The sequence below is a fragment of the Plectropomus leopardus genome, chromosome 14 (assembly GCF_008729295.1).
Source record: "Plectropomus leopardus isolate mb chromosome 14, YSFRI_Pleo_2.0, whole genome shotgun sequence".
In the NCBI taxonomy this organism is placed as follows: domain Eukaryota; kingdom Metazoa; phylum Chordata; class Actinopteri; order Perciformes; family Serranidae; genus Plectropomus; species Plectropomus leopardus.
The window spans coordinates 16,282,709-16,306,691 of record NC_056476.1 but is presented as its reverse complement, the minus strand read 5'-3'; the positions used below and the strand labels follow the sequence as shown (position 1 = coordinate 16,306,691).

At 40.4% G+C, this 23,983-nt stretch overlaps 1 protein-coding gene across 2 annotated transcripts in view; it reads right to left on the bottom strand.

Annotated features, from left to right (window-relative positions):
• The window catches only part of bahd1 (bromo adjacent homology domain containing 1), a 43,199-nt gene that overhangs the window by 11,874 nt on the left and 7,342 nt on the right, over positions 1-23,983 (bottom strand). The window contains exons 1-2 of one of the 2 annotated variants that reach the window (XM_042500342.1): positions 11,684-11,807; positions 1,753-3,516 (exon numbers count right to left, since the gene is read on the bottom strand). In XM_042500342.1, coding sequence (XP_042356276.1) covers positions 1,753-3,388 — 1,636 coding nt within the window. In that variant the 5' untranslated portion in view covers positions 3,389-3,516; positions 11,684-11,807. Of the gene's footprint in view, positions 1-1,752; positions 3,517-11,683; positions 11,808-23,983 lie in introns of those variants that run through there. The other variant, XM_042500341.1, reaches the window with a different exon arrangement.

Below are 23,983 nucleotides of genomic sequence, written 5' to 3'. Positions count from 1 at the left end.
ACTTCTATTTCCAAAATCAAATATTTACGATGTTTTGTAAGTTTTATGTTGTACTTATGTTGTAATTTAGTTATACTTTCTTCTCTCCTTTTTTCCCCTAATTTTATTGACACGGCTTATTTTATTGAGATCAGCAACTATATGTGTCCAGATTTTTTTCATTTGCTTTGTTATCTACGGGGTGTATTGCGAAGTGATTTCGACAGAGCCAGGCTTTCTCTGTGTTAGCTGGCTTGACAAAGCCTAAAGGCCCAGACACACCTTAACATTACAGAACCGATGGTGACTAAGGCTGACTGTTGCATTGCCTCACGTCGCCTGTGTCTCAACCAAAGTTGCACTTGAACACACCGCAATGACTCCAGGATTATCATTCAAAATTATACCACACAAAATGGTCTGACTGCATACAACCTACATCCCTCTATGAACAATGTGAAAGAATGAATACAGCAAAAGGTAACACTGTTCAGTAAAGGCGAGAGAGGAATGCTGGCAGAAAATGGCTATGTAAATTTGTAAATGAATATAAATATTTTACTACTCAGTGTTTTTGTCTAACCTGACAGCTACACATTCTACAGATCTTAAACTTTAAACTTGATGCAGCAGATTTAAACGTGACACTCAAGAACTGCATTTACATATACTGAAGGACCTTTGGAAATGATCTTTAGTTTTTGGCCAAATTAAAGCCAAAATGATTTTTTGAATGAATATTATTTTTGTTAAACAGAAATATCAGTTTTTGAATCTGTATTTCATCAGCTGTAATTACCTGCAGTATAAAACACAAATCAGAACCAAGCATAAAAACACAACTGAAAGTGTCACTGTTGGTATGGTATGGTATGACTTGAAGGAATTTCATATGCAAGTAAACCTGATTAATAATATAGTGAACTATTAATGTACAATGCTGCCTGCGTGGCTATCCAAGGCTTATTTTAGAGTCATTGTGAAATGGAAATGGATCAGAGAACACTAAAAACACATTCAGTAGTTCAACAAGAGCAATTTGCAAATAAAATTCGATAATTATTTTGCTCAGATTTTCTGCATTACTGATAAACTTTACGTTCTTGTGACAAAAACAAAAAACGCAGCACAATGCACACAGTTTGTGCTACTGTACTTACACAGCTTCACTTGGTGAGATTATTACTGACATTATTTCCAACATACAGCGTAACAAGTTTGCATATCTAATGTAGTCCCTCAACTGAGAATCAGCATTGATCTTAGATTGACAATTTCTAAAGTGATGCTATTTCCGAAGGACCTGATCAATGAAAGGCACTTTTTTTAGCTGACTGAAATCTGAAACTCTGAACATAAACTTTTCCCAATCAGGTTAGGTCTGCAGTTTAAGTTACCATGTCAAATTAGCTAAATTAAAAGAGAACCAACTTCTTTCAGGGAAAAAATTGTTAACCTACTAATCTCTCTCCGTGGTGCATCCAACTGTTCTTCACTGATTTACCGTAAAAAAAAGCTTCCACACTTCACTCTGCAGCAACAATAAAAACACACATCCTATGAAGAGTCAAAAATAAGAGATAATGGCCTCTGCTGTCCCTCTGCCTTTCATCTGAGACACTTGAAGACATTTTCAGTGTCGTTACGTAAGTTCCATTCAGACAGATACCAATGCATTAACTCATCTTGTTGAATTCTTCACAGACAGCTCTGACACACTGCTGGAGGTTGACAAAGAGTAAACCCAGTAATGTCAATCTTTTGTGCTCTCACCTCTTTTGATGCCGTGGTTACATTTGGTGCAGTCTGCGGTGCTGAAGGAGCACCCTCCTCTGGCGATGGCTGGAATCACACTGGTGTAGGAGGAGTAGCCGTTGATCCTGCAGGGCTCTCCGTAGCACGCCTCCACTGAGGTGCAGCAGTACACTGGATGGGTAATCCCTGAGGGCTGCGGACCGGCGCTGGGGAGCAGCTTGGGCCTCTTGCCGCTCTTTGGGCACAAAGCGAGGGGTGATATGGGAGAGGGGGAGGTGTCCGGGTGGCTAAAGTGGACGTAGTAGCCGGGGAAACATGTGTACGTGTGCGGGCTGATGGTGATGGATGCCGGATGGGTTACAGAGTGAGGGGACTGGAGATGGTGGTGATGGTGATGGTGGTGGTGATGGTGGTGGTGGAACACCTCGGACAGCGAGCCGTCCTCCGGTTCCTTGAAGGTCTTGTCCTCCAGGAAGAGGGCCAGTCTGTGACAGTACTCGACGCACCTCTCCTGGGAGCAGCAGTAGCAGGAAGACACCTCGGCCTCCACCTGCTCCTCTTTGATTGTTTTCAAGGAGAATCCCAGTGAAGAGCCACGATGGAGCTCACATCTGAGGAACTCGGGGCCTCCTGTGTCGCCCTTCCACTCCGGATCCAAAGCCTCGCTTTTGCACAAACTACAGCAACCCTGGGTGGTGGCGTCCAGCTGGGAATGATCCTCTGTACCCTGTTTTATGTGCTTCAGTTGGTCCTCGTGCTTGGGATGTGTTGTTCTTTTGGTCAGCGTTGTGTCTCCACACACTGTCTTACCGCTAATCTCATCCTGAGTCGTAGCTGCTGCGTCACTCCCGCTCCCCGGCTTGGACTCTGTCTTCTTCTGCCGTTTGTTTCCATATTGGGCGCTGGTGAGTTTGAGCAGTGTTGCAGCAGTGAGGCCTGCCTGACGCCGAGGCGTTGGGGCAAACAAAGCCAACCAGTCGATGTTCTGAGCCTCCGCTGCTGACCGCCTCTGTTTTTTAGGTCTTTCTTTTGGGTCTGCTTTCCCTCCTGGAGGAACCTTTTTGGTTTTATGACCTCTATGTTCAGTTTTAGTGAGACTATCTTTAGCTTTGTCTTCATTAAAAGGCTGCCGTTTCTTTGTGAGATTTGATGCGAGAGAATCGTCCCTGTAGAGCAGCAAGCTGTTGACAGCCTCAGCATTGAGAGAAGCAATTCTCCGCCTGCGAGGTTCAAAGACAGGAAACATGAGTAAGGCGTCAGATTGGTTGATTTTTGGCTCCAGTGCTTGCTGATTGGCTGCAGAAGTTTTCTTAAGTCCAGATTTGGTCCTTCTGTGACTGGAGCTGGAGTGCAGCTTCTTCTTGACTTTACCCGCCTTTTGTTGTCCAGCTTTTAGTGCATCCTTTTCTTTACCCATAACTCCTTTCTCCTCCAGACGGGTGAGCAGGACGCAACAGTCCAGCGCATCTCCATCACCCACTACCAGTGTCTTCTTTCTTTGTCGATGTGGTTCTTTCTTATCCTTCTTTTTCCTTTCTCTCAACTCATTCTTTCTCTCTTTCCCTTTTTTCACACCTCCTCCTTTCGCCTTGTTTCTCTTCTCCTTCCCTGGCTTCCCGCATTTCACAGACTGGCTCCGCTGAGCTTTCACCATGGTCTCAGCGTCCGGGAGCAGATCCGCCACGTCCTCTTCATCAACGGTGTGCTACGATAGTGGATTTCAGCTCAGAGAGACCCTTCAGCGAGCACCATCATGGATCATCACCTGGGTCCATACAATCTCTGGGGAGACACAGATCAGAGATTTAACTGTAAAGCACGCGCCACACACAGACAGAGAATCTGAGAGTGACTTAATGTAACAGACAGGATCTTTGATGCATTATTTAACAACCGGTTTTACTTAGTTTGCTGTCAATATCCAAGTCCCCCGAGAACATGACCACTTAGACAACCTTTCTCATTGACATACAAGTACACTGCACAAACAGATGGAGAAGAAACTGAGATAAAGAGCACATTATTTTATGTTTAAGCCGGAGACCAAATGTGCTCCGAACTCTTTACCATTTGTCAGCTCTGTTTAAGTTTATCATGGGTCCTTTTTACACTTATATCAGAATGCTTTAGGACTGGGCAATATGGAGAGAGTAAATTATTTTTGACCAAATACCTCAACATCAATATTGCTGAAATATTGCAGAGCTTGCCCCGATCTGACAGAGCATGTTTTAGCAGCCTGGGATGGATATTTGTAACAGGACTGAAGCATTTTGCTTGCTGCTCTCTTTTTTCCACTCTTTGTACCTGTGTTTTTGTAGCAACACCCTGAGCGACTTGAGTTGAAAAAACTTCAATTCAGAGTGGAGAAAGCATCCGTTTTTTTCCCATTATCCAATCAGATGAATTGAGAGGCAGGCCTTCTGGTGTGGCAATGACAAGAAGTTTAACTCTTTGTAAAGCCACTGTTGCCTCACTACCATCTTACAATTCATTATTAGGCCAGATGACTCACAGCAGATTGTCAAACTGTCCCACACCCATCCTTAAAAAAGCTTTGAACTGATAATCAACCAAGAGAAGCTCCTAGACCAGCTGGATTTGTCTCTACTTTCTGAGGATCTCTGAGGGTGTATCCACACAGATCTGTCTCCCTGCAACCAACGTGCTATTTGGAAACAGCATCTTACCCTCATTCAGAGCCATAGTGCCCTCTGCCTATCTGTTTGTTATGTAGATTTTAAGGTACAGATATGTCAGTTCACTTGACAGCAAAAAAGTGATTAAGCTAAAGATAGGTGACTCTGTGGTTGCCTAACAACAAAAAAAAATGGATGAATGGATCGGCATGTAGCTTAGTATCACCATCCTTTTGAACGTTCTGGTGGCATCTCTGCATGCTGAACTGCCACGTCCATCAAATATACCGTGCCTAACTTCACCACACTACTGTATGGGTTCTAGCTGCTGCTGCAGGAGCGCGAGCACCGGTGAGAGTTGAGTCTGCCCACAAACACACACAAACTGTGACAGGGCTAACTGTTAGCATCACAAGGCTAACTCTACCTAACAATTGTTGACAACTTTAATGACAGAGATGGGTCTTTTTGTGTCAGTGTAAGTTTGTTGGTCCAGTTTTACAGCTTGGTGTTGGATGCTCGCTACTCCTGCTCTGTTAGCTTGTGCTAATTGCGCAGATGTTGAGCTGACGAGAATGGCTCCATAATTGGCTGCCACAGAAAGTTTGCTGATCTGGCGTGGAGTCTAGACGGACCTGGATCAGACTCTGAGTCCAGAACTGATCAAATATAGGTATTGTAGGACTGAGGACCTTTCGATACTACTTGGTACTGGGTTATATTGAACAAGATTCCTTAAAGGTATTGATATCCAGCTCTAATAATCAGTAATGTAGATATATTAAAAAAGCCTTAAAATCAGAAAAAAGACAAATATTATTATTATTATTACAATATCCAAAATCTAAGCCGAAATCTAGTTTTATGTCACAATATGGACATATTTTTCATAAATTGCTCAGTCCTATGATATATTAGTTAATTGTGCTGTAGCTGCCGCATGTTATGATTTGGGATTGCAGTCAAATTAAATAAATATACTGCCTTTTCATCGTTTATATCAATAAGGAGCGCTCTGAGCTCCTTGAACCCATGTTGAAGCACATTAATGACTCACACAATCCACCAGGAGCTCAATATTACAAGCATTCACCCACTCAGTGCTAACACACAGAAGCACAGTGCAGAAACAGATGAGGCGTTTAGGTGATGTATTTAGTGTTTGATATGATAGATGCTTTTAGAAGTGATCCGTAATTCACAACGCCACACCGATTTAATTTTAGACATAGCTACAGCCTGTAGCTGAGTGGCACCGTGGCTCACCAAAGAGCAGGTCATTAGATTAAACATGAAAAGACTGCAAAGACTGTTGCACATTGAGTGAGTGCACGCTTCAATATCAAGGTAAAAGGGCCAGCGAACTCTTTTAAACGGCTGCAAGCTATGAAATACAGGCATCACTCTCCGACATTTCGGAGCCACAAAAACAAACAGTATGATCAAATGACTCATGAATTGATCCTTATTTCACCAAAACTGGCAGCAGAAATACTCGTCGCACAATAGCCTTTTCAGTTTCCATGTCAACAGGCTGGTACAGAGTACATCAAAGCACCTCCAGCAACTTTATAGTAGAAGACACATAATAAGCTTTACAATCCTCTGCAGTTCACACAAGTCTTCCTGCTCTCTCAACACAAAAACAGTTCACTTACTGTTGCAGAAAACCTCTAAAGTTCCTGATGATTCAACTGCCAGTGACCTTTATGCAATGACACTCCTGCATGCAGCATAAAGAGATGGATCGTCCTTCTTGTTGCAGCCCTGAAACACAATTATGCCACTTGACCTCCAAGAACCAAGTCAGAGCGGGTCTCTCTTTTTATATTAAGTGACTCTTCAGACAGAAAACCATTGAGTTTTCACAATCACACACTCTCTCAGAAGTGATTAAGGCTGAATCTCAGCTTTCATTAACACCCGACACATGCGATCGATAAGGTTCTTTAAAAAGCTGCTCCTTATGTTGGCACATGTTGTATGGCATGTCATTAGCTGCCAAGCTCATGTGTCATGACTTTGTCAAATCTTTCGATACCTGCAACGTTTGTTGCTGTGAAAAAAATACATACATTTTCCCTCTCATCTGTAGTGCAATTCATTGCTCTGGATTGTTCTGGTGTGAGTGGCTGGATGTTGGAGATATCGGCTGTAAAGATGTCTGCCTTCACATGAATGTGATGGAATTAGTGTCACAATGTGTCTTTCAATAACCCAAATGACCCAGTTACTCGAGATAATCTACAGACCTTGTTGTGATCAGTTTCATGTAGGAACTATTTTCTTTCTGCCAAACTACACCCACCAAATGTCTCAAGGTGCAGAGGGAAGTATGCATCTATACTCATGGATGAGGAGCTTGTGACAGAACAAGATGTAAACATTAATGTTCCTTTAAAGTCAGTCTATAAAGTGACCCACCTGGTGTGTTCTTTGAAAACCTTTAAGTAATATTAATCAGCGAAAACCCACAAATACTTACAATAGATGAGCTGGAACTAGAGATGTTTTTGTTTTGGAAATTACTTGAATAATTCCAAAGAACAATTTTTAATGATAAATGCTGCCAAGTAATTTTCTGCTGATCAATTTATTCAATAATCTACTAACTGTTTCAGCACTTCATTAACTATATACAACATACATGCAAGTTAATATTAGAAAAAAAGTTCATATTATCTCTGATCCACAGGTGCACAGACGCAACAGAAAACAGAGAGCGTGGAGACCTTATCCACAAGTGTCTTTTACTCTATTTTAAAGAGAAATGCATTGCCTCACAAAAGAAAAAAAAATCATGTAACAAAAAGGCTTTATCTGCAACAATTTTAAAAGAATCCCACATCAGGACAACTGAGTCCCTGCTGTATCTCTAGTGTTAACAATAACGACTGCAACTTTTTTGCACTAACTGATTTTCTTTCTTTGGAGCAAAGTAAATTACATCATGTTTAAATGTCATTTTTCTGCCCTGGTTTTTAAAGTGAGCCACTTAAAGTATAAGCTAGGCTTTGAAAATCTGACACTGAAGAACAAGTTGTCTTTGCTCAGAATTCACACAACTCAGCTGATTTCAGCTGCTGTTGCTTTTGCATTCACCCATTTGCCATATGCCATTTCCTGTTTTATCCCTACAGTCGGATATTGGTAACAGTCATAAAAAATTCATTCTTCAACCATTTGCAGTCAAGTAACACGCATCAAAAAAAGAACGATGACGAGACATGATTTGAAAATGCATGCAAATTCTACTAAAACCTGTTTCTGCACTGCATAATAACAACAGCTTGATTTAACCAGCAGCTTATTTATGCACTCGAACACGACTTCATCTCATCACCAAGTGTGCAACAAATCTGCTATTCTTTTACAACTTGCTATCGTGTAACACCTAATGATGGGGTACAGAAACCAAATCCTGGTGCGGTTCTTGTTGAAGTGCTTTAATTATAAGGAGCAGACAGCGTGAGGAGTTTTATTCCGTTTTTATCTTCTCCACTAAAACCTGAACACACCTTGAGACTGTTGCGCGCTGTGATCTGTTGCATCATTTTGCATCATCTTAAAATTATAGAGAACATACCCAGAGTTGAGTCGTAGCACAAAAGCAAACCCACTTTGAGTCTGAAGTGGACAGAACTCTCTGGACATGTTCGAAACCATCTCATAGCTCTGTCTGCCCTTATTGCCGAACGACTCGGTGAACCGTGAAATGCAATCCATGAGAGAGAAATTTAATTTCCAGATAACAAGAGGGCAGAAGGAGCCTCACATTGAGTTTCTGTCTGCGGATATCAAATCAAGTTGCTTCATTTGAATAAGACAAGCATGCACAATGGAAGGACAGGAGCTCATTGAAGAGCATTGTTATTATTCCCCGCTCGACCTTCACCACCCTGACCAAAACAAATAAAACAACAGGGTCAAATTAATAATGTGGTCTGATATTTACCTGCTGTTTTAATGCTGTTAAGAAAATCAGCAACCAGTAACTGCACGCAGGCAGGCACGCGCACGCACGCACGCACGCACACACACACACACACACACACACACACACACACACACACAGAGGTTACTAGCAACATTTCTTTCAGGACATTTTGTTTCTCATTAACTATAAATTTTGACAATCCTGGCTGCCAGTGGCATACTATATCATTTTTATAGTTTCTCTATTTCACAACCATTGTTGTTTTTAGGGACTACTACATAAATATAAGTTTAGATATATAGATGAACTACAGATTATTGGTGGAATACATCCTTTGTCTCACTACTTTTGGAAAAATATGGTTAAATTCAAAAATAAGTTAGTGTTCTTTAAATTTAAAAAAGAAAAAAGAGAAGGGATCAAAGATTTGGGACAACAAAACTTAACTTGGGTGGACGAAATCCAACCTGCAATATGGTGCACAGTGGCCTGCCACACAATAGACAGAAACTGATTTGCATTATCTATTTATTTATTTATTTTTACCTTGAATGTAAGTAAGATGCCAGAGTGCATTATAAAACATCAAATAGAGCTTGTTGATTAAAAAAAAAAGAAAGCACAGTGGAGGACCCCCCATGAATCCCGACAGAGGCCCAGGCTGAACCCTGAATGTCCTAAAATCCCAGAAACGCCGGGATCTGCATGAAGCTACTGCAACTGGCTCATTTCTACATTTGTTCACCTAATGAATATTATTAAAGTTTGTTTATTAACTGGCCCCGGCCTCCTGTCATTTTGTAAAAGTGGCCCCAGGCAAAGCAGGTTGAGTGTGTCTGGTTTAAGAGAAGATTAACGGGAGAGGACAGAATCAAACATGTTATTTCAACAAGGGATTTTTGTTAATTTTCTTTTCTTTAGAAATTCTCATTTTCTTGTGAAACACAGGGCAGATCCATCTTTTTAGGTGACACAAGCCAAAAAGGTTGGAAAGCAGTCATTTCGATCAATGTTTCTCAGCCTTTTTGGCTTGTGAGAGTGTGATCTCATCGCAGGTTATGAGATCACTGAGTGGTGAGCAGATTCACTGAGGAGCAATTTCTTTTTCAGTTGAAGAACTTACCTCACCTACAAAATTACAGTTTGTATATCAATTAGTCATTCTGCGTTCCCTTGAATTTGTCATGAAAAAACGTTTTTCGCACCTGTCTAAGATATTGATTTATTGGCTGATTAGCGACCACGTTTCACAACAGCCAAACTGTATCAAAATATTTCTATACAAACTCTCACACAGCTCCTGCAGTATAATCATGTCTCATTTATACAGTTGTATGCTCATGACCTCCTTAACATGAGGTTTTGCTTAAAAACAAACAAACAAAAAAACTTTGTATTAAAGTCTGACTTTAAAAAGAGAGTATAGTTAAGTTTAACTTCAGTTCAGTTTAAATAGTAAGGTTTTAGTGGAAATACATGTGTTTGGAGAGTACTGAGCATATGACTGATAAATAAGACTTGGATTATACTGCATGAATTGTTTGAGAGTTTGTAAATGGATGTTTTAATACAGCCCTTGATTTGCTTTTGTAAAACATGGTCCCCGATCAATAAATAAACCAACCATTTTCAGTGGAGGCATGTGAATTCAGGGTATTATGGCATGACTTTCGGATTCACAAATGGTCATTTCATGGGTGAAGTACTCTTTTAAAGGCCTGAAGTGTAAAAGTATTCAGCATTTCACAAAAACATGGAATTATTAGGAACAAGTCAGAAAACTGTACATGCCTGTATACAAGAAATATGGTTTTGATCATCTTATGACTCCTCAATCTCACAATTTTCAGTCATTTAGAGGGAAAAAAGCCAAAATTAGAGAAAGACAGAAACAATGTGTAACAGGCATACATTTTCCTTCTTTTCCCATTTAATTTAGAGCGGCAACTGACGGATATCTTCATTGTTGATTAATCTGTTAATTATTTTCTTCATTAATCGATCAGTTGTTTTGTCTATAAAATGTCAGAAAATGTTTCCAAAAATCCAATGTGCATGCTCAAATGTTTTGTTTTGTCTACAACCCAAAGATATTCAGTTGACGACATCACATCAGTGGGGATAAAACAAAAGATATAAGAAACAGATGACCAAGTAAATAAATTGAAACACAAAAAGATGAAGATAATCATCTAAAACGAGAAATTGCTGTGTTTTATTACCTTAAAATGTGCCATTTATATCTACAGTTGCCTACATGCAGAAAGTCCTCCTCCACAGAGTCCACCATATTTCTGCACGTTTGTATAAATAAAAACACTGGCTCTAGACAGCGCCATTTCCATTTTTCGCATCAGCCGCCGTAACACTCTCTGCATACTGTGTCAGTTCTGCAACCTCACCGCTAGATGCCACAAAATCCCAAACACTGGACCTTTAATAGTTCACAACTAATCAATTAATAGTTGCAATTCAACTAACTTTAATTTCACTTTTAAGCCTTCATTTTTTAATCTAGGGACCCCTTTTCTGGGATTGGACGCACTGATTTAGAAGATCAAAAGGATACAGTACATTTCTACCCCTGAAAATTACAGATGTCAAAGAACCCTCACCCAAACATTATACCATTTCAAAGTTGATGAAGCATAATTGACTCATAAAACCCACTTAATAACGATTCTGTCTCTCCCCCTGATGGCATGTTAACTGCCTGTATAGTTTCATGTGCATGTGAAGGCAGGGGAGGAGGTGGCTGAGCTGCCTGGCTGTCACACAGACTCATTCAGAGGACGGACATGGTGTAGAGCTGTCATCATGAGAGGAAAAGCCCCGAGGCAGGAGCTCTCAGGAATCTGAGCTGCTGTGCTGTGCTTCAGATAGTGCAATATCACCACCAACCAAGTTCCTGGAGCAAATCCTCCACCAACACTAACCATCCTCCACCAACACCTCCCTTCACCTCCATGCAGGTTCAGGCAACAAACACACCCACAATCCACGCGTGGATCTGGGTTATAACAAGCAGAAATATGCAATTAAAGGCGGCGTTCTTGCATGCATTGTAATGCAAAAGAAAAAAAAAAAAACACAGACTCGCCTACTGGAGCTCGTAGTTGGCCATGGTGGTGTTAATCTGACAGCATGCCGTAGCAGGAGTGCAGGCTGTGATACGAGAAGTGAAAAAAGCTCCACAGCGGGGAAACGAGTCTAAAACATCCGAACATCCTCGATCAATCTGGGCTCTGAAGCGCTGCTAGTTAATATCAATATCATTAGGAGCTCGTGTTACAGCCGAGTTGTTGAAGCGGGCTACCCACCGATCCTATCATCTCCAACTGTGACGGGAATTACAGCCGCGATTCATCATTACCTTGCGTGTCCCGTCGGGAAATGAAAATCTCCCTCCTCTCCCCAAAAAACAGAGAATCCAGTCCGTCCTGTTTGTGGTGGTCAGTTTCTACCCGGTCTGGCTGTCGACCTGGGGAGCGATCCGCGGACCGAGCAGCCCACAGTAGCTGGAGACATGGTGAACAAATCGGTGAGCGGTGACCTACTTCCGAAGTGGCATGCTGGAGATAATATTCATGCGCTGCCTGCATTCACATTCGCCGTTGCACCGGGACATCCCTCTGTAACGCTCATGGTGCTGTAATATTCCTGCAGGGACTAAACTGTGTCCGCAATCATCGCTGGGGATTTTTTCCACCTACTTCAAGGTGTCTGTGTGTATATATATATATATTTTTTCCCCTAAAGGAAATATGCAAATGGAGTTTTTCTTCATTATTTTATTATAGCTCTATTTTAGTGTCAAGAAAAAAAGAAAGAGAAAATCCCACTGGAAATTACCAAACTTCAAATCTAACAACCACATTTCGGAAATAACATCAGCAAGTAGGGTCATTTCAGAAATAGCCACTAAATTAGCCTAAACATAAGTAGTAAAAAAAAAAAACAGTGATAAAAAACAGACAACTGACCACAAACTATGAGAAAATAGGTCCTGTAGTGACAAACAAGACTGATCAGAGCTAAATGTTAAAACAGTCAATAGCCCACTAAGGAACTATACTTTACTTATCAGAGTCAGGGGCTGTCAAATTAATATTTTTTATTAATTGCAGAGTGTCTTGATTAGGAACCAAATGACAGCAAAAAACGGTGTGGGATTAGCATAAAAGTGTAAAGGGAAACTTGTGGTTTGCCACAGAACCCATTTTTATTCAGATATATTGAGGTCTGAGGTCAAGGGACCCCTGTGAAATGAGAATGCCGTTTTTCCAATCGCCAAAATGTGTCCTAACTTTGGAGCATTATTTAGCCCCCTTCCTGAGACGCTAGCATGACATGGTTGGCTGGATTCTTCAGGTCTTCTAGTTTCATATAATATCAGTATCGTCACTCTAGCTTTAAAAGTCAGCCCAATACAGGAGATTCTCAAAGGAAACATGCCTTTCAAATGCACTTGATCATTTTGGGGATCTGGAGGTATTAGAAATACAAAATACAGCCATTTAAAAGTTTAATGTCTCTCCACTGAGCCAAATCTAGAAACACAAGTCCCTAACCAGTACTTAAAAATTATTTGGAGTGCCTCCTGCATTTTGCACCACTCCACTCTCATAAATAACAAACAGTCCCCAGTAATACTGTAGGCGCACAGACTATAAACTACAAATATAAACTCATATTAAGTTCCTACTCCAGCAACATAAATATCATTAAGATCAATGTCACTAATGAGCGCTATATCCATAATATACAGTAAATGCCTTAAAGAGTATTCCAGTCATTTCTCTTAATTAGGCTCATTTATTGCATCATCGCCCCTTAATAGATAAAATAAGAACAGGCCCAAATTAATTAAAATAATACATAAAATGTAATACTAACACCTGCTAATAATGCACAGATATCTGACTATAACTGTCAAATAGGCCTAAATGAAAAAGACAGGTCCTATAGAAATAGTCATTTATAAAAAGTGCAACTATAATATCACTTTAATCTTACTAAGACATCTAACTGGACTCTGAGAAGTTGTAATGTGCATTTTGTTATTGTTTTCTGACAATTTATAGAATCTTTTAACAAATAGTAGATCAATTAATAATAAAAATAATCATTAGTGGGAGGATAATAGAATAAACACTATCAAATATAACTATTATATAAGAATATTGTGTATAGAGCACATGAAGTTCCTACACATCAACATAAGCATTATTAGGGTCAGCTCTCTAATGAGTATTATATCCATAATATAAATCCCTAAAGGAGTATTCCACTGATTTTATTTCCGTCAGATTAATGAAGGCAGAAAACGCACATCTCTCTTAATTAGTCTCATTCACTGTATCCTCTGCTCTTAATGATACGTGGAATCTAATAATGATGATGAGTGATCAGCCGCTGCTCGTCATTTATTACCCTACTTCTCCAGAAAACACAGATAACATCGGCCTATTACAGCGCAACACACACAGTGCACACATGCGGTCAATGATGATCACTCCGCTGCCGCACTCACTCAGCGGATGTTCAACTACAGGAAAACTTCAATACCTGCACCGAGCAGCATGTTCAGTCTCTTAACAACAAACTGATTGGAAAGTCACTATGTTATCAAGTTAGCATGTAGTCAGAATTGAGCTTAATTGGGATAAATGCTGATTGTCCTCATCAATATCAGCTTTGCAGTGTGTAATTAACAGCTGTAAACAAGCTGAGTGTGTTGAGTTAATGAGGCGTGAGCACCAGGGGAAGCTGAGGGAGTATATACTGCTGAGTGCTGACCTGTACTGCAATAAACACACTGCAACACACTGCAGAGAGGTGCACGACACCGACCGGGACGACTACATGCTTCCTACACGCAGGAGGCACTCACTCACTGTAGTGATGATACAGACATAGAGCCGACATCTGAATTATTGCTCAAAAGCACATACTCGGTAAAGTTCTCCAATCTGGTATAACTATAATTTACTAAAGAATTTTGGTCCATATTTCACTGATAGTTTGGCCTCTGGGGTTTTCACAGCCTCCAAGATCTGTATGATAGGAACAAAAAGTACTTAAAGGAATACTTCGCCCACAAACGGTTAATTCTATATCAGTTACTCACCCCATGTTACGCTGAATTTGTAAAGAAAACTTTGTTATTCTCGTGTGCTTCCACGTGAACGAAGAATTCAATAACTGAGAAAATTGTTAACAAATTGAAGTTAGTAGGGTGCGCATTTAACAACAACCAGATTATATCAAAACATCAGTTTACATACTCTCACGCAGCTCGTGCAACATAATCCGAGTCTCATTTATCCATTCATATGCTCAGTACTTCCCAAACAGACGGCTACCTCCGACAGGGAACTGAACTGAAAGTGACACTTCTCAAAAGCCATTGCTGCAGACATTGCTGAACACAGACGCTGCTGGTCTGCCTTGATTAGTTAGTTTGTGTAACTGTGTGACTTTGTTGTTTTAAAGGTTTAGTTCAGATTTGCCTTTACACTCTCATCCACCGAACATTCGGGGTTAACACTCCACTGCTGGATGGACTTTAACGGTAAAACTGGCAAAACTCTTGGAGTGTCTGAGTCCTAAAAATGTGATTTTGAGGGATGGGGCCTTGAACTCAGTGTTTGTTTGTCATCACTTCTATGTCGTCTTAATGTTTTCTGTATGTTAATTTTTGTGTTGTGTATAACAATGTAAAATTTTAACTTGTTTTAGGTGGAGGTCCAGCGGGACATTGAGTGTGACAGTGGCATTCATGCAAACAATCTAATGCACTAACAGCAGTGTGGATATGCGCAACATTTTTTGCCGACAGAAGATATCAAACATAAATCAGACACTGCGTCGGATGAGCTTTAAATTCACCACGTCTAAGCAGAAGAGAGGAGATACTGTTATCTCAGAGCCCAAGGTGCAGTAGTGTCTTCCTCATCTATGCTGCTGCGTCATGCACGCAGCTGTTTGTAACAAAAAGTAGTGTGGAGGTCAAGAGCTCTCACTCCGTGGCAAAAATTTGGAAACCAAAACATCTCCGGAAGTACACTGCACAGCACATTAAGTAGCAAGAAAAAAAAAGATTGACTGCTCGACTTGAAACAATCTCAGTTGACTGATGGATCTCCAACTAGTGATTCGAATCTCCAACTTTCGAGGTGTAACCCTAATCATTGTGTATTTTAAAGTGTGCATAAATAAAATCAGAAACCATAAGCTTGACTAGGACAAAACTCAGCACATAAGCTCATTCACCATAACTTTGTGCACAAACGTCATATCACACCATGTTACAAGCACATGCCAGAATTCTGTTGTTAGATTTTTGGGTCGGGCACACACACACACACACACCCCTCAATATTTAGAGCATGCACATTTGTCTTCCCCAATAAAAACATGAAAGTACATTACAGAAATTGATGCTGAAAGGCACAAACTGGTGCATACAATATTGCAAGAAATTAAGTGTTTAAAGCTCAATATTTTCTGGCTGAGGACCCCCAAAACCCCTGTTTCATATGTGTATTGAAAATGAAAAGCTAAGCCCTTGTCTTCTATATAATCTCTGGTTAAAGGTGGCTATAGAGTCTTGAAAATATCCTGGAATTCCTGATTCCTGAACAGCCCACATTATTTTTATTTGAAGATGACTCGCCCTCAATGATAACACCAGTTCAGCCCTTAGAAAAAAAAATATCAGATTTTCAGTGTTAACTGCCGTGAAGGAAACCAGAGCACACTCATGGTTCTCCCCTGAGCCTCCATTGACAAAAGAAAGTCTATTTTAGTGATATTTCGCTCATAGATGTAGGACTAATTCATTAAGTGTGGGCTTCCACGAGGCTTGGGATAACCCCACTCGTTCCCTTTTGAACTCACACCGTCTTGCACAGATGTAATTTTAATTATTAAAATTATTTTAATATATCATTTCATTTTTCGATGTGAGGCCATGGTGATATGTTTATAGTTTGTGTTAAGTTTTTCATACACAAGAATCCCTCTTCTACAATAACTTGTGTACAACGATTATCATGTGACAAACCCAAGAAAAGAACATTTATGTGAAAGCGCAGGCCAAAACAAGAAGCTAAGATATGTTTTGAATTTCTAAAGAGCTGAATGGTGATAATTATCTGTAGGTTCATCGCTCTTAGCGACTCCTTTCATATAACAGATACTCATTTGATCCATTATAACAATACAAACATTGACTACAGCTGCTTTAAAGACTCGTTTAAAGGTACACCTCCCTTTGCTGTAACATGTATGGTTTTCAATAGTTTTGATCATGTCCCACTGAAAGTGAGTGTATCCAGACACTCAGTGTGAATGCATACTGTGAACATCTGAATTTCAACATGCCATCTGAGATGAGCCAAGTCAAATCGGTTATTTTTATGTGCTCTAGGCTCATTTCACCAATAAAGACAGGTGTAAAAATGATCAATAAAAACAAAAAAAATCAACATTTTTGATGCAAAATATGTTAGAAGTAATCAATAAATTAAAAAACATTTAGTCAGAAGAGTTAGTGTAACTCTCTTGGACAGATCACAGGTAAATATTTGAATATGACGTCTCTTTCACAAGCAAGCAAATGAGGTCACAGGACCCAGTGGTTCCTTGTTGAGGGCGGAAGTAGTTCAGTTTTTAAATCCACAGAGAGACCGTCCCTCGTGTCGGGAGCCCAAACCTCAATGTCCATGAGCAAGATGTGTAAAATCATTTTAAACTCAACAGTATTTCTTAAGAGTTTTATGGTTCTTCTTATCATTTTATTGTGTCCCGGACAGTTCACCTCTCATATCTCCAAACTGATCTACATTTGGCCTTGTACCCCCATTCAACAAGATCATGCCACAGAAACTCTCATCTTGGGAGATATTTACTCAAGATGATGTATCTTTCATTCTGAAGGTGGAGAGATAGCATCGGGGGGAAAGTGAAATAACACTGTAATACTTTATTGATCTATTTCTCCGCTTGCCCCTGCCTGAACAGTCAGAGCTCAGATTCTGCTACAGACCAGCCGCCCTCCAGCTGCCACAGCGCCAGCAAACTGTAAACAAAAAGTTTACAAAAATATCTGCTGTCTTTTCTTGGACTGAAAGATTCTCTATATATAAAAGAAACTCTCCCTCTCATAAGTAAAAGAAATATCAATGTAGAGTCTGCTCTGAGATTTTTGAAGATATATGGAGTTCTGTTTTCATTTGCATTTAATCATTTAAAACAGGATTATGTAACTTTTGAAATAACAAATGAAAGTTGAATTCATGAGAAACCAGAATTACCGCCTCCTGTTTGTATGCTTCTGCCGACCAGCTAAAGATGCAGTTTTACATCCATGTCTGTCTAGACTCACACACGTGGTGAAGACTTTGAATTAATTTAATAAAAAGGTATTAGGAGTATGTTTTGGTGACATGGAAGTTATCACTATATTGAAATGTGTGATTCCAGTAAAAAAAACTTCCACTGAGAAACATGCTGTCGTTTTTTACAGCGGAGCACAGAGGACTGATCACAGTCATCACATGGTGTGAGGACAATCACCTGGAGCTCAATTTCAGCAAAACCAGTGAGCTTTGTGTCAGACAACCAGAGGAACAGCACAGCACACAAAGTAGATGGTAAACAATGCTTCAAATATGGATCTTTCTGCAAAGAAGCTACAAATGATCAAACGTGGATGCTTCACACACATCTTTCCCGACAGCACAGAAGATCGACACAACCAGCGCAGTTTCAAAGTGGACAACCAAGATGAGTGTCACCAATTCAGTATCTGATCAAATGTCTCCCCTTCTGTTCCTGAGTTATGACGCTGAATAATGTCCCTCTAAACTGGTTTTTTTTTTGCAGGACATTATGATGCCTCAGTGAAGTAGACCTTGACCTTTTGGACTGAACATGTGATCACGTCATCATTTTATTCTACTAGACATTTCTGTGAAAATTTATCTGGTGTATGAATTCTTGAGTTATGGCCAAAACATGTTTTGTGAGGTCACAGTGACCTTCAAGCACCAAAGTCCTATCTGTACCATCTTGAGTACAAGCAGAATTTTGCACCAAATTCGAAGAAATTCCCTCAAGGCGTTCCTGATGTGTATCATATTCATGAGAATGGGATTAATGGACAACCTGAAAACATCTTGCTTCTGGCCACAGCTGGTGTGAGGGCATCGTAAATTTTTAACCCAATTGCTGGAAAAAATGTTGACACTGGATGTTTCTGCAAACCAAGGATGTGTTACATTCGCACGTTATTATGTCGCGAATATGTTGAAACACGTTGCAACGACTCTTGTGAACATGTGGTTAGGATTAGGCACAAAAACACTCAGTTATGGCTGGGGAAAGATCATGTCTTGGCTTAAAGTACCCGATTTAGGGGGCACTGTGAAGGAGGAAAGCCAGAAGTGTCTCTGTAAAAAAAACAACCACTTTACCTGCCCAAAAAGCTGCTGGAAACACAGCAATGACTTGCCAAAAGATGGCGGTTTTGTTGTTTGTTGGTCTCTAACAGTGGTCTACAGTGGTCTGCAGCTTGGCAGGCATCTCACCTATTCCCTCCACCTCCTGATGACGAACCAGCATATATTTTATGTCACTTTAGAAACTTTGATATGATACATAATGTATGAAATATGCGAATGTAGACTTTTCGTTCCGTTCGCTTTTCTCCTGGCAACTGGGCTGTAAAATTTGCAGCTACCGTCAGTCAGGTATGACTAGTGTATGGTAGCTTATATTAGCAGGGCTAAACTCAACATCATAATCTATATTTCAATTATAGCAGAGTATCAAATGAGCTTTATGGAGCTCTATAGTGAGATTCAGCTCAGTGTTTAGCTGTCTGGCCTGCAACTTTACCGCCTTGGTTGACTCTTACTACTTTCAGCATCGTTTTCAGCAGCTGTTTTTATTTTTTTAAAAAGCTCTCAAAGCCCCCTGTATAATACTAGCTCAACACCAAATAGGAGAAAGAAACTGTGAGCGAATAGCTGGTGAACACACTGTAGCATTTAGAAGCTAAAGAGCCAGAAAATTTACCTCACGAGTTGGTCAAAACCAAACGTGAGCTAATCGAGTAAATGTTGGACTTACACTCATCAGGTGGCCAAAGCATGACTGCAAATGCATGCTAATGTTTGTTACTGTTAGATGTGAAATAGACAGTTATTAGACACTTTCACTGCTATTCTGTTGCTATGGTAACAACTTTGGTCCCTGTTTACTTCCTGTAAGCTGCTGCTTAAACAAATGATCCAACAGGAAAAAACACTTTGATCCATCACAAATGTTTATGTTGTCTGTCTGGAAAAACTGTTTACTAACAAGTTCGCCATATTAACTTCAGAGGTGATGAGGCAAAAAAAAAAAAAGACTTGCTGCTGGTTTCAGTGACTAATGCTTTTTTGCCGCTCCAAACTAATTTGTCGCTTGTGAAGAAAATTTGGCTGAACAGCATGTGTTCTGGATGGTGGAGTGGAGTTGAAGAGGTTAATATGCATGCTGGGTAATGTGACTGTGGCTACACACAGCAAAGATTTTATCTAATTCTCAAACTGTGTGAATGTGGTCTATTTAGTCATATGAAGAAAAGCGGGCAGCATCACACCTGTTGAAAAATTTCTGGCAGAGCTTCTGAATGTGAGGCAAACTGTTTACTGTCAGTTTTACTACACAGCAGCGGAGGAAGTGAAGTGTTCAGCGATCTGACATTAAAGCAAAACATGTTTGCAATGTGATGATTCATACAGAATAACAAGTGAAGTCATTCAGGAGGCCTTATCCTTTCTAACCACTGCAGCAACCCACCATTGTTTGTCAACTGGCTGAATACTGTGTATGTTCACCAAGGTTTTCTAAAGAATGTGCGCATGAACGAGAGGTATTTGTGTTATGGATGGCTGGCAGCAGCAATGTGGTGCATGGTTGGTTTGTGTGATAACGCATTTATGCAAGATATTCTTTGTGTGAGTTTAGACAATTTTGAAGGGAGAATATTGAAAAATAAAAGACTGAAACTACTGCCTTTTGAAACTGATTCAATAAGTAATCATATAGGACCTTTTAAAATATGATTACAAGGTACACAGATTATAGAAATAATATACGGCCCAACTCCCTAAAAAAAAAAAAAAAGAAAAAAAAAATCCCCTTCACACTTCCTGTTCAAGGCAGGAATGTCGTGCCGTTATTCTGCCTCAGTGCTCTGTGTAAAACGTACGATCGTGAATTTGGAGGACAGAGTTTAATTCACCTTTACGCTGGCAATGGAGGTATTAACAGTGCAGAATTTAGGCCTGAATGACAGCGAGCAGCACAGGATGGGTGTGATGTTTTGATGGCGTGTTACGGGTGTGACCCACCTCTGGGAGATTTAAAAAGCAGATAGTCGCAGTTAGCAGCTAACTCAAAGAAGAAGAACAGCGACTGAAAATGTCCACAAACTGGGGATACAATGAAATCCAGGAGCTCTTTATCCTCTGAGCAGAGGCCGAGATAAACCACCGTGTAACGGTGACAGTAAACGATCGTGATTGTGATGTTTGGCCACTGTTGTTGTTTATGAAGCGCTGCTGACACATCTTAGTTTTCACACTAGAGGCTGACGCTGCTGCGTAACACGCCGGGCCCATCACATGTCTTTTGCTTCTGAAGCGCCAGCATGCTATCTAGAATCGCAAGGGCTGACCCAAATACTTCAAAGCTTCAATTGCTGCCATGGTAATAATGTCCAAATCAGTATTAGAATGCTACATTTATAAATATATTACTGTCAGTTATTCTCAGAAGAGGACATTTAAACTTAGTGAAAGTTTTGTGACTCAAACTTGCTCTCATCTAAAAGTCAGTCAGTCACTAGCAGGCCAGCACTACTGAAACTGGGACAGTGTGAGCACACGTGACCGCTTACACATAAAAGATGTCGAAAAAATCAAGTTTGTAGAATAGTTTAAATTTGTGAAACTGACCTCTAAAAACTTGAGTGCCAGAAATGCCAAAGGAAACTGGCATAGCACAAATCTACAGTGAACTCACCTGTAAACCACAGCCATCTAGCAAAGTATTTTTCTTCTAATACGGCTCATGTTACTCCTTATTTGTTTCACCGTCCCATTGTCTTCTACCTTATTCTGATTTTTTTTCTTTTTAGATTATTTTACTTTTTTCATCACTTTTTTTTCCCTTTTCCTCGCACGCTGTCCCCTGTTGCTTACCTGTGCCCTTTTATGTTTAGTAAATAATGTAATACCTCTTCTCACTCCCGTTGCAATATGCATATGCCTTTGCTTTATGTTACTTTTCATTTCGCTTCACTGTGCTTTTGTGCCGTTTTGTTTTTTTCTCTTCTTCTCTTTGTTTTAAAAACAATATTTTTTTTATTGCTTTGTTCATTGCACATTCGAACAAAACATTTCAATCAATCAAAATCAATGAGTTAAATAAATTATCTGGTTAATAAAAAGTTTAAATATAAATAAATAGCTGATATTAGGGGCAGCCCTAAAAATCACACACTGGAGTGGCATTGGTTCTGTAAAGCAAAGCCACCATAATCAAGGGCCTTTGTTGTGACTATAATTCTGGATCTCTGTGTTAAAAGAGCTTTAATACAAAACAGCCAGTTTATAAAAACTGATTTTTAGTGGTAAAATTAAAAGAAATCAGCAAGGCTGCAGAGAGTTAGGGCAATACACGAAAATCTTGTCTGTTGGAATTTAGCACAAAGACAAAACTGATGACTCGATTATAAACTAAATGTGAGAAATGATTGAAGGACATAATGAGGAAGCATAAATTAAACTTGACATGAAGCAGAATAATGTTCAGGCTCTGACAGAGCCGAGACATTGATGCAACAGTAGGTGAGAGTTTATTTTCTGAAGATGATCGCTGTGAGCTTACATCCATACGTAACTGTTGGAAGCCATACGTTTTCGACACAACAGAACAGGTAGTAAGCTGTTATTTCTCTGCTTCAGCATGTAGCCTACAGATGTAGAGATGACAGTTCAGCACTACAGAGCAGATACAGGACGGGAAGTGTAATTATCTGCTTCTACTGTTCCTCTTCAAAGAGACGGGGCAAGATGCCAGACAGCCTGACTGGCAAAGAGGAAGAAGAGAGAGAGAAAACGAGTGAGCGAGATAGAGAGAGATAGTGATGAAGACTGAATTGAAAAAGATCGAAGCAAGGCACCGGAGAGGAGAGGAGAAAGTGGAGAGGGAATCTCACACCTCACATCTCATTGAGCAGCAGAAAAGTCAAACTTAGTGTAAATCAGAAGGGCAATTCTTCACATTCACCCTGCTTTTCTTTGCCTGACAGCTCCTCGGAGACACAGAGTTTGACACAGAGTTTTCTGAGAGAACAAGGAAGAAGAAAAATTAAGAGAATGTGTGAGAGACAGTGACAGAGGGGAGGGAGAGGAGGCAAAAGACAAGAGAGTGATGGATTGAGATAGCACAGAGAATGGAGACAGAGAGAGATTGTCATCATCATCATGAACAATGACTCTCTGATAGAGGAGGCCTGTCGCTGGATTTTCAACCCAGCGGAGGAAGGAGAGCGGAGGGGGCGGCCGCCCGCCGGCCCACCTGCCAGGGCCTCAGTCATGCTTTTAGCATCTGCCAAAGTGAAGGACGCTTGGTGCCATGTGCTTTTCACTGAAGGAGCCTGACGTTTGTCAGTCACAGTGAGGGCTTCTGTTCTGTTCGGCCTCAGCCAAACAGGGTTTAATATCTCCCCTTCATACACACACACACACACACACACACACACACACACACTCCCACTCCATGTAAACAATCCCAGTGTGTGTGAGAAGTGAGCGAGACCCCGGCTCTGAAAGCCCCACATCCACTGCAGCTGTGGGCCGGCCAACAGCTGACGCCAGGCTGTGGGACTCTGCTCTGTTTCTGCTTCCCTCCCCACCAACCCTGCCTCCTCTTCTTCTATGTTTCCATGAAACAGACCTGTAATTTTCACAGCTGTGTCTCGGCATCGTGCCAGGGTGAGTCAGGGAAAGAGAGAGGGAGAGAGCGAGGGGCTGGCTAATGGCTTTTAGAGGAGTACAGGCTACAGCGCAGCTCTGCTAATCCTGAGACGCTCAAGATTCAAACTAACAACTGAACAAGATTAAGATCCAAACTCATTATACAAGCACAAAGTTCTGTAAACTATACCCACAGAGCATAACGTGGGTCATGTTTTCACAGTTTCCCTATCAAATCTATTGGCTTAGTAAAACATTGTACTATTGCAGAGTAACCTCAGGAATCTGGGAACACTTCACTACAACAAAGTCAGACAATCACATAGGTGGTAAGGAGGTCAACAGTCAAATGATCTAAACTGAGTTACTTGGAGGTAAAACCAAAAACGACTGCACCCAAAATTACTGTAATAATCCCAAATTGCAGGAAATCTTTTTGCATGCACAACCAGTAGTGGGAGAGGTACTTGGATCCTTTACTTAACCTGTTCAGATACATCCAGTCCAATGGATGTAACTTTTCAGTGTCTAGATCATTTCACTATAATACTTCCATGGTCTAGATCTATGATTACTCCTGACTCAACGCAAATGCATCTTATTTGTTGGGATATCTGTAAACCAATCACGGTGTT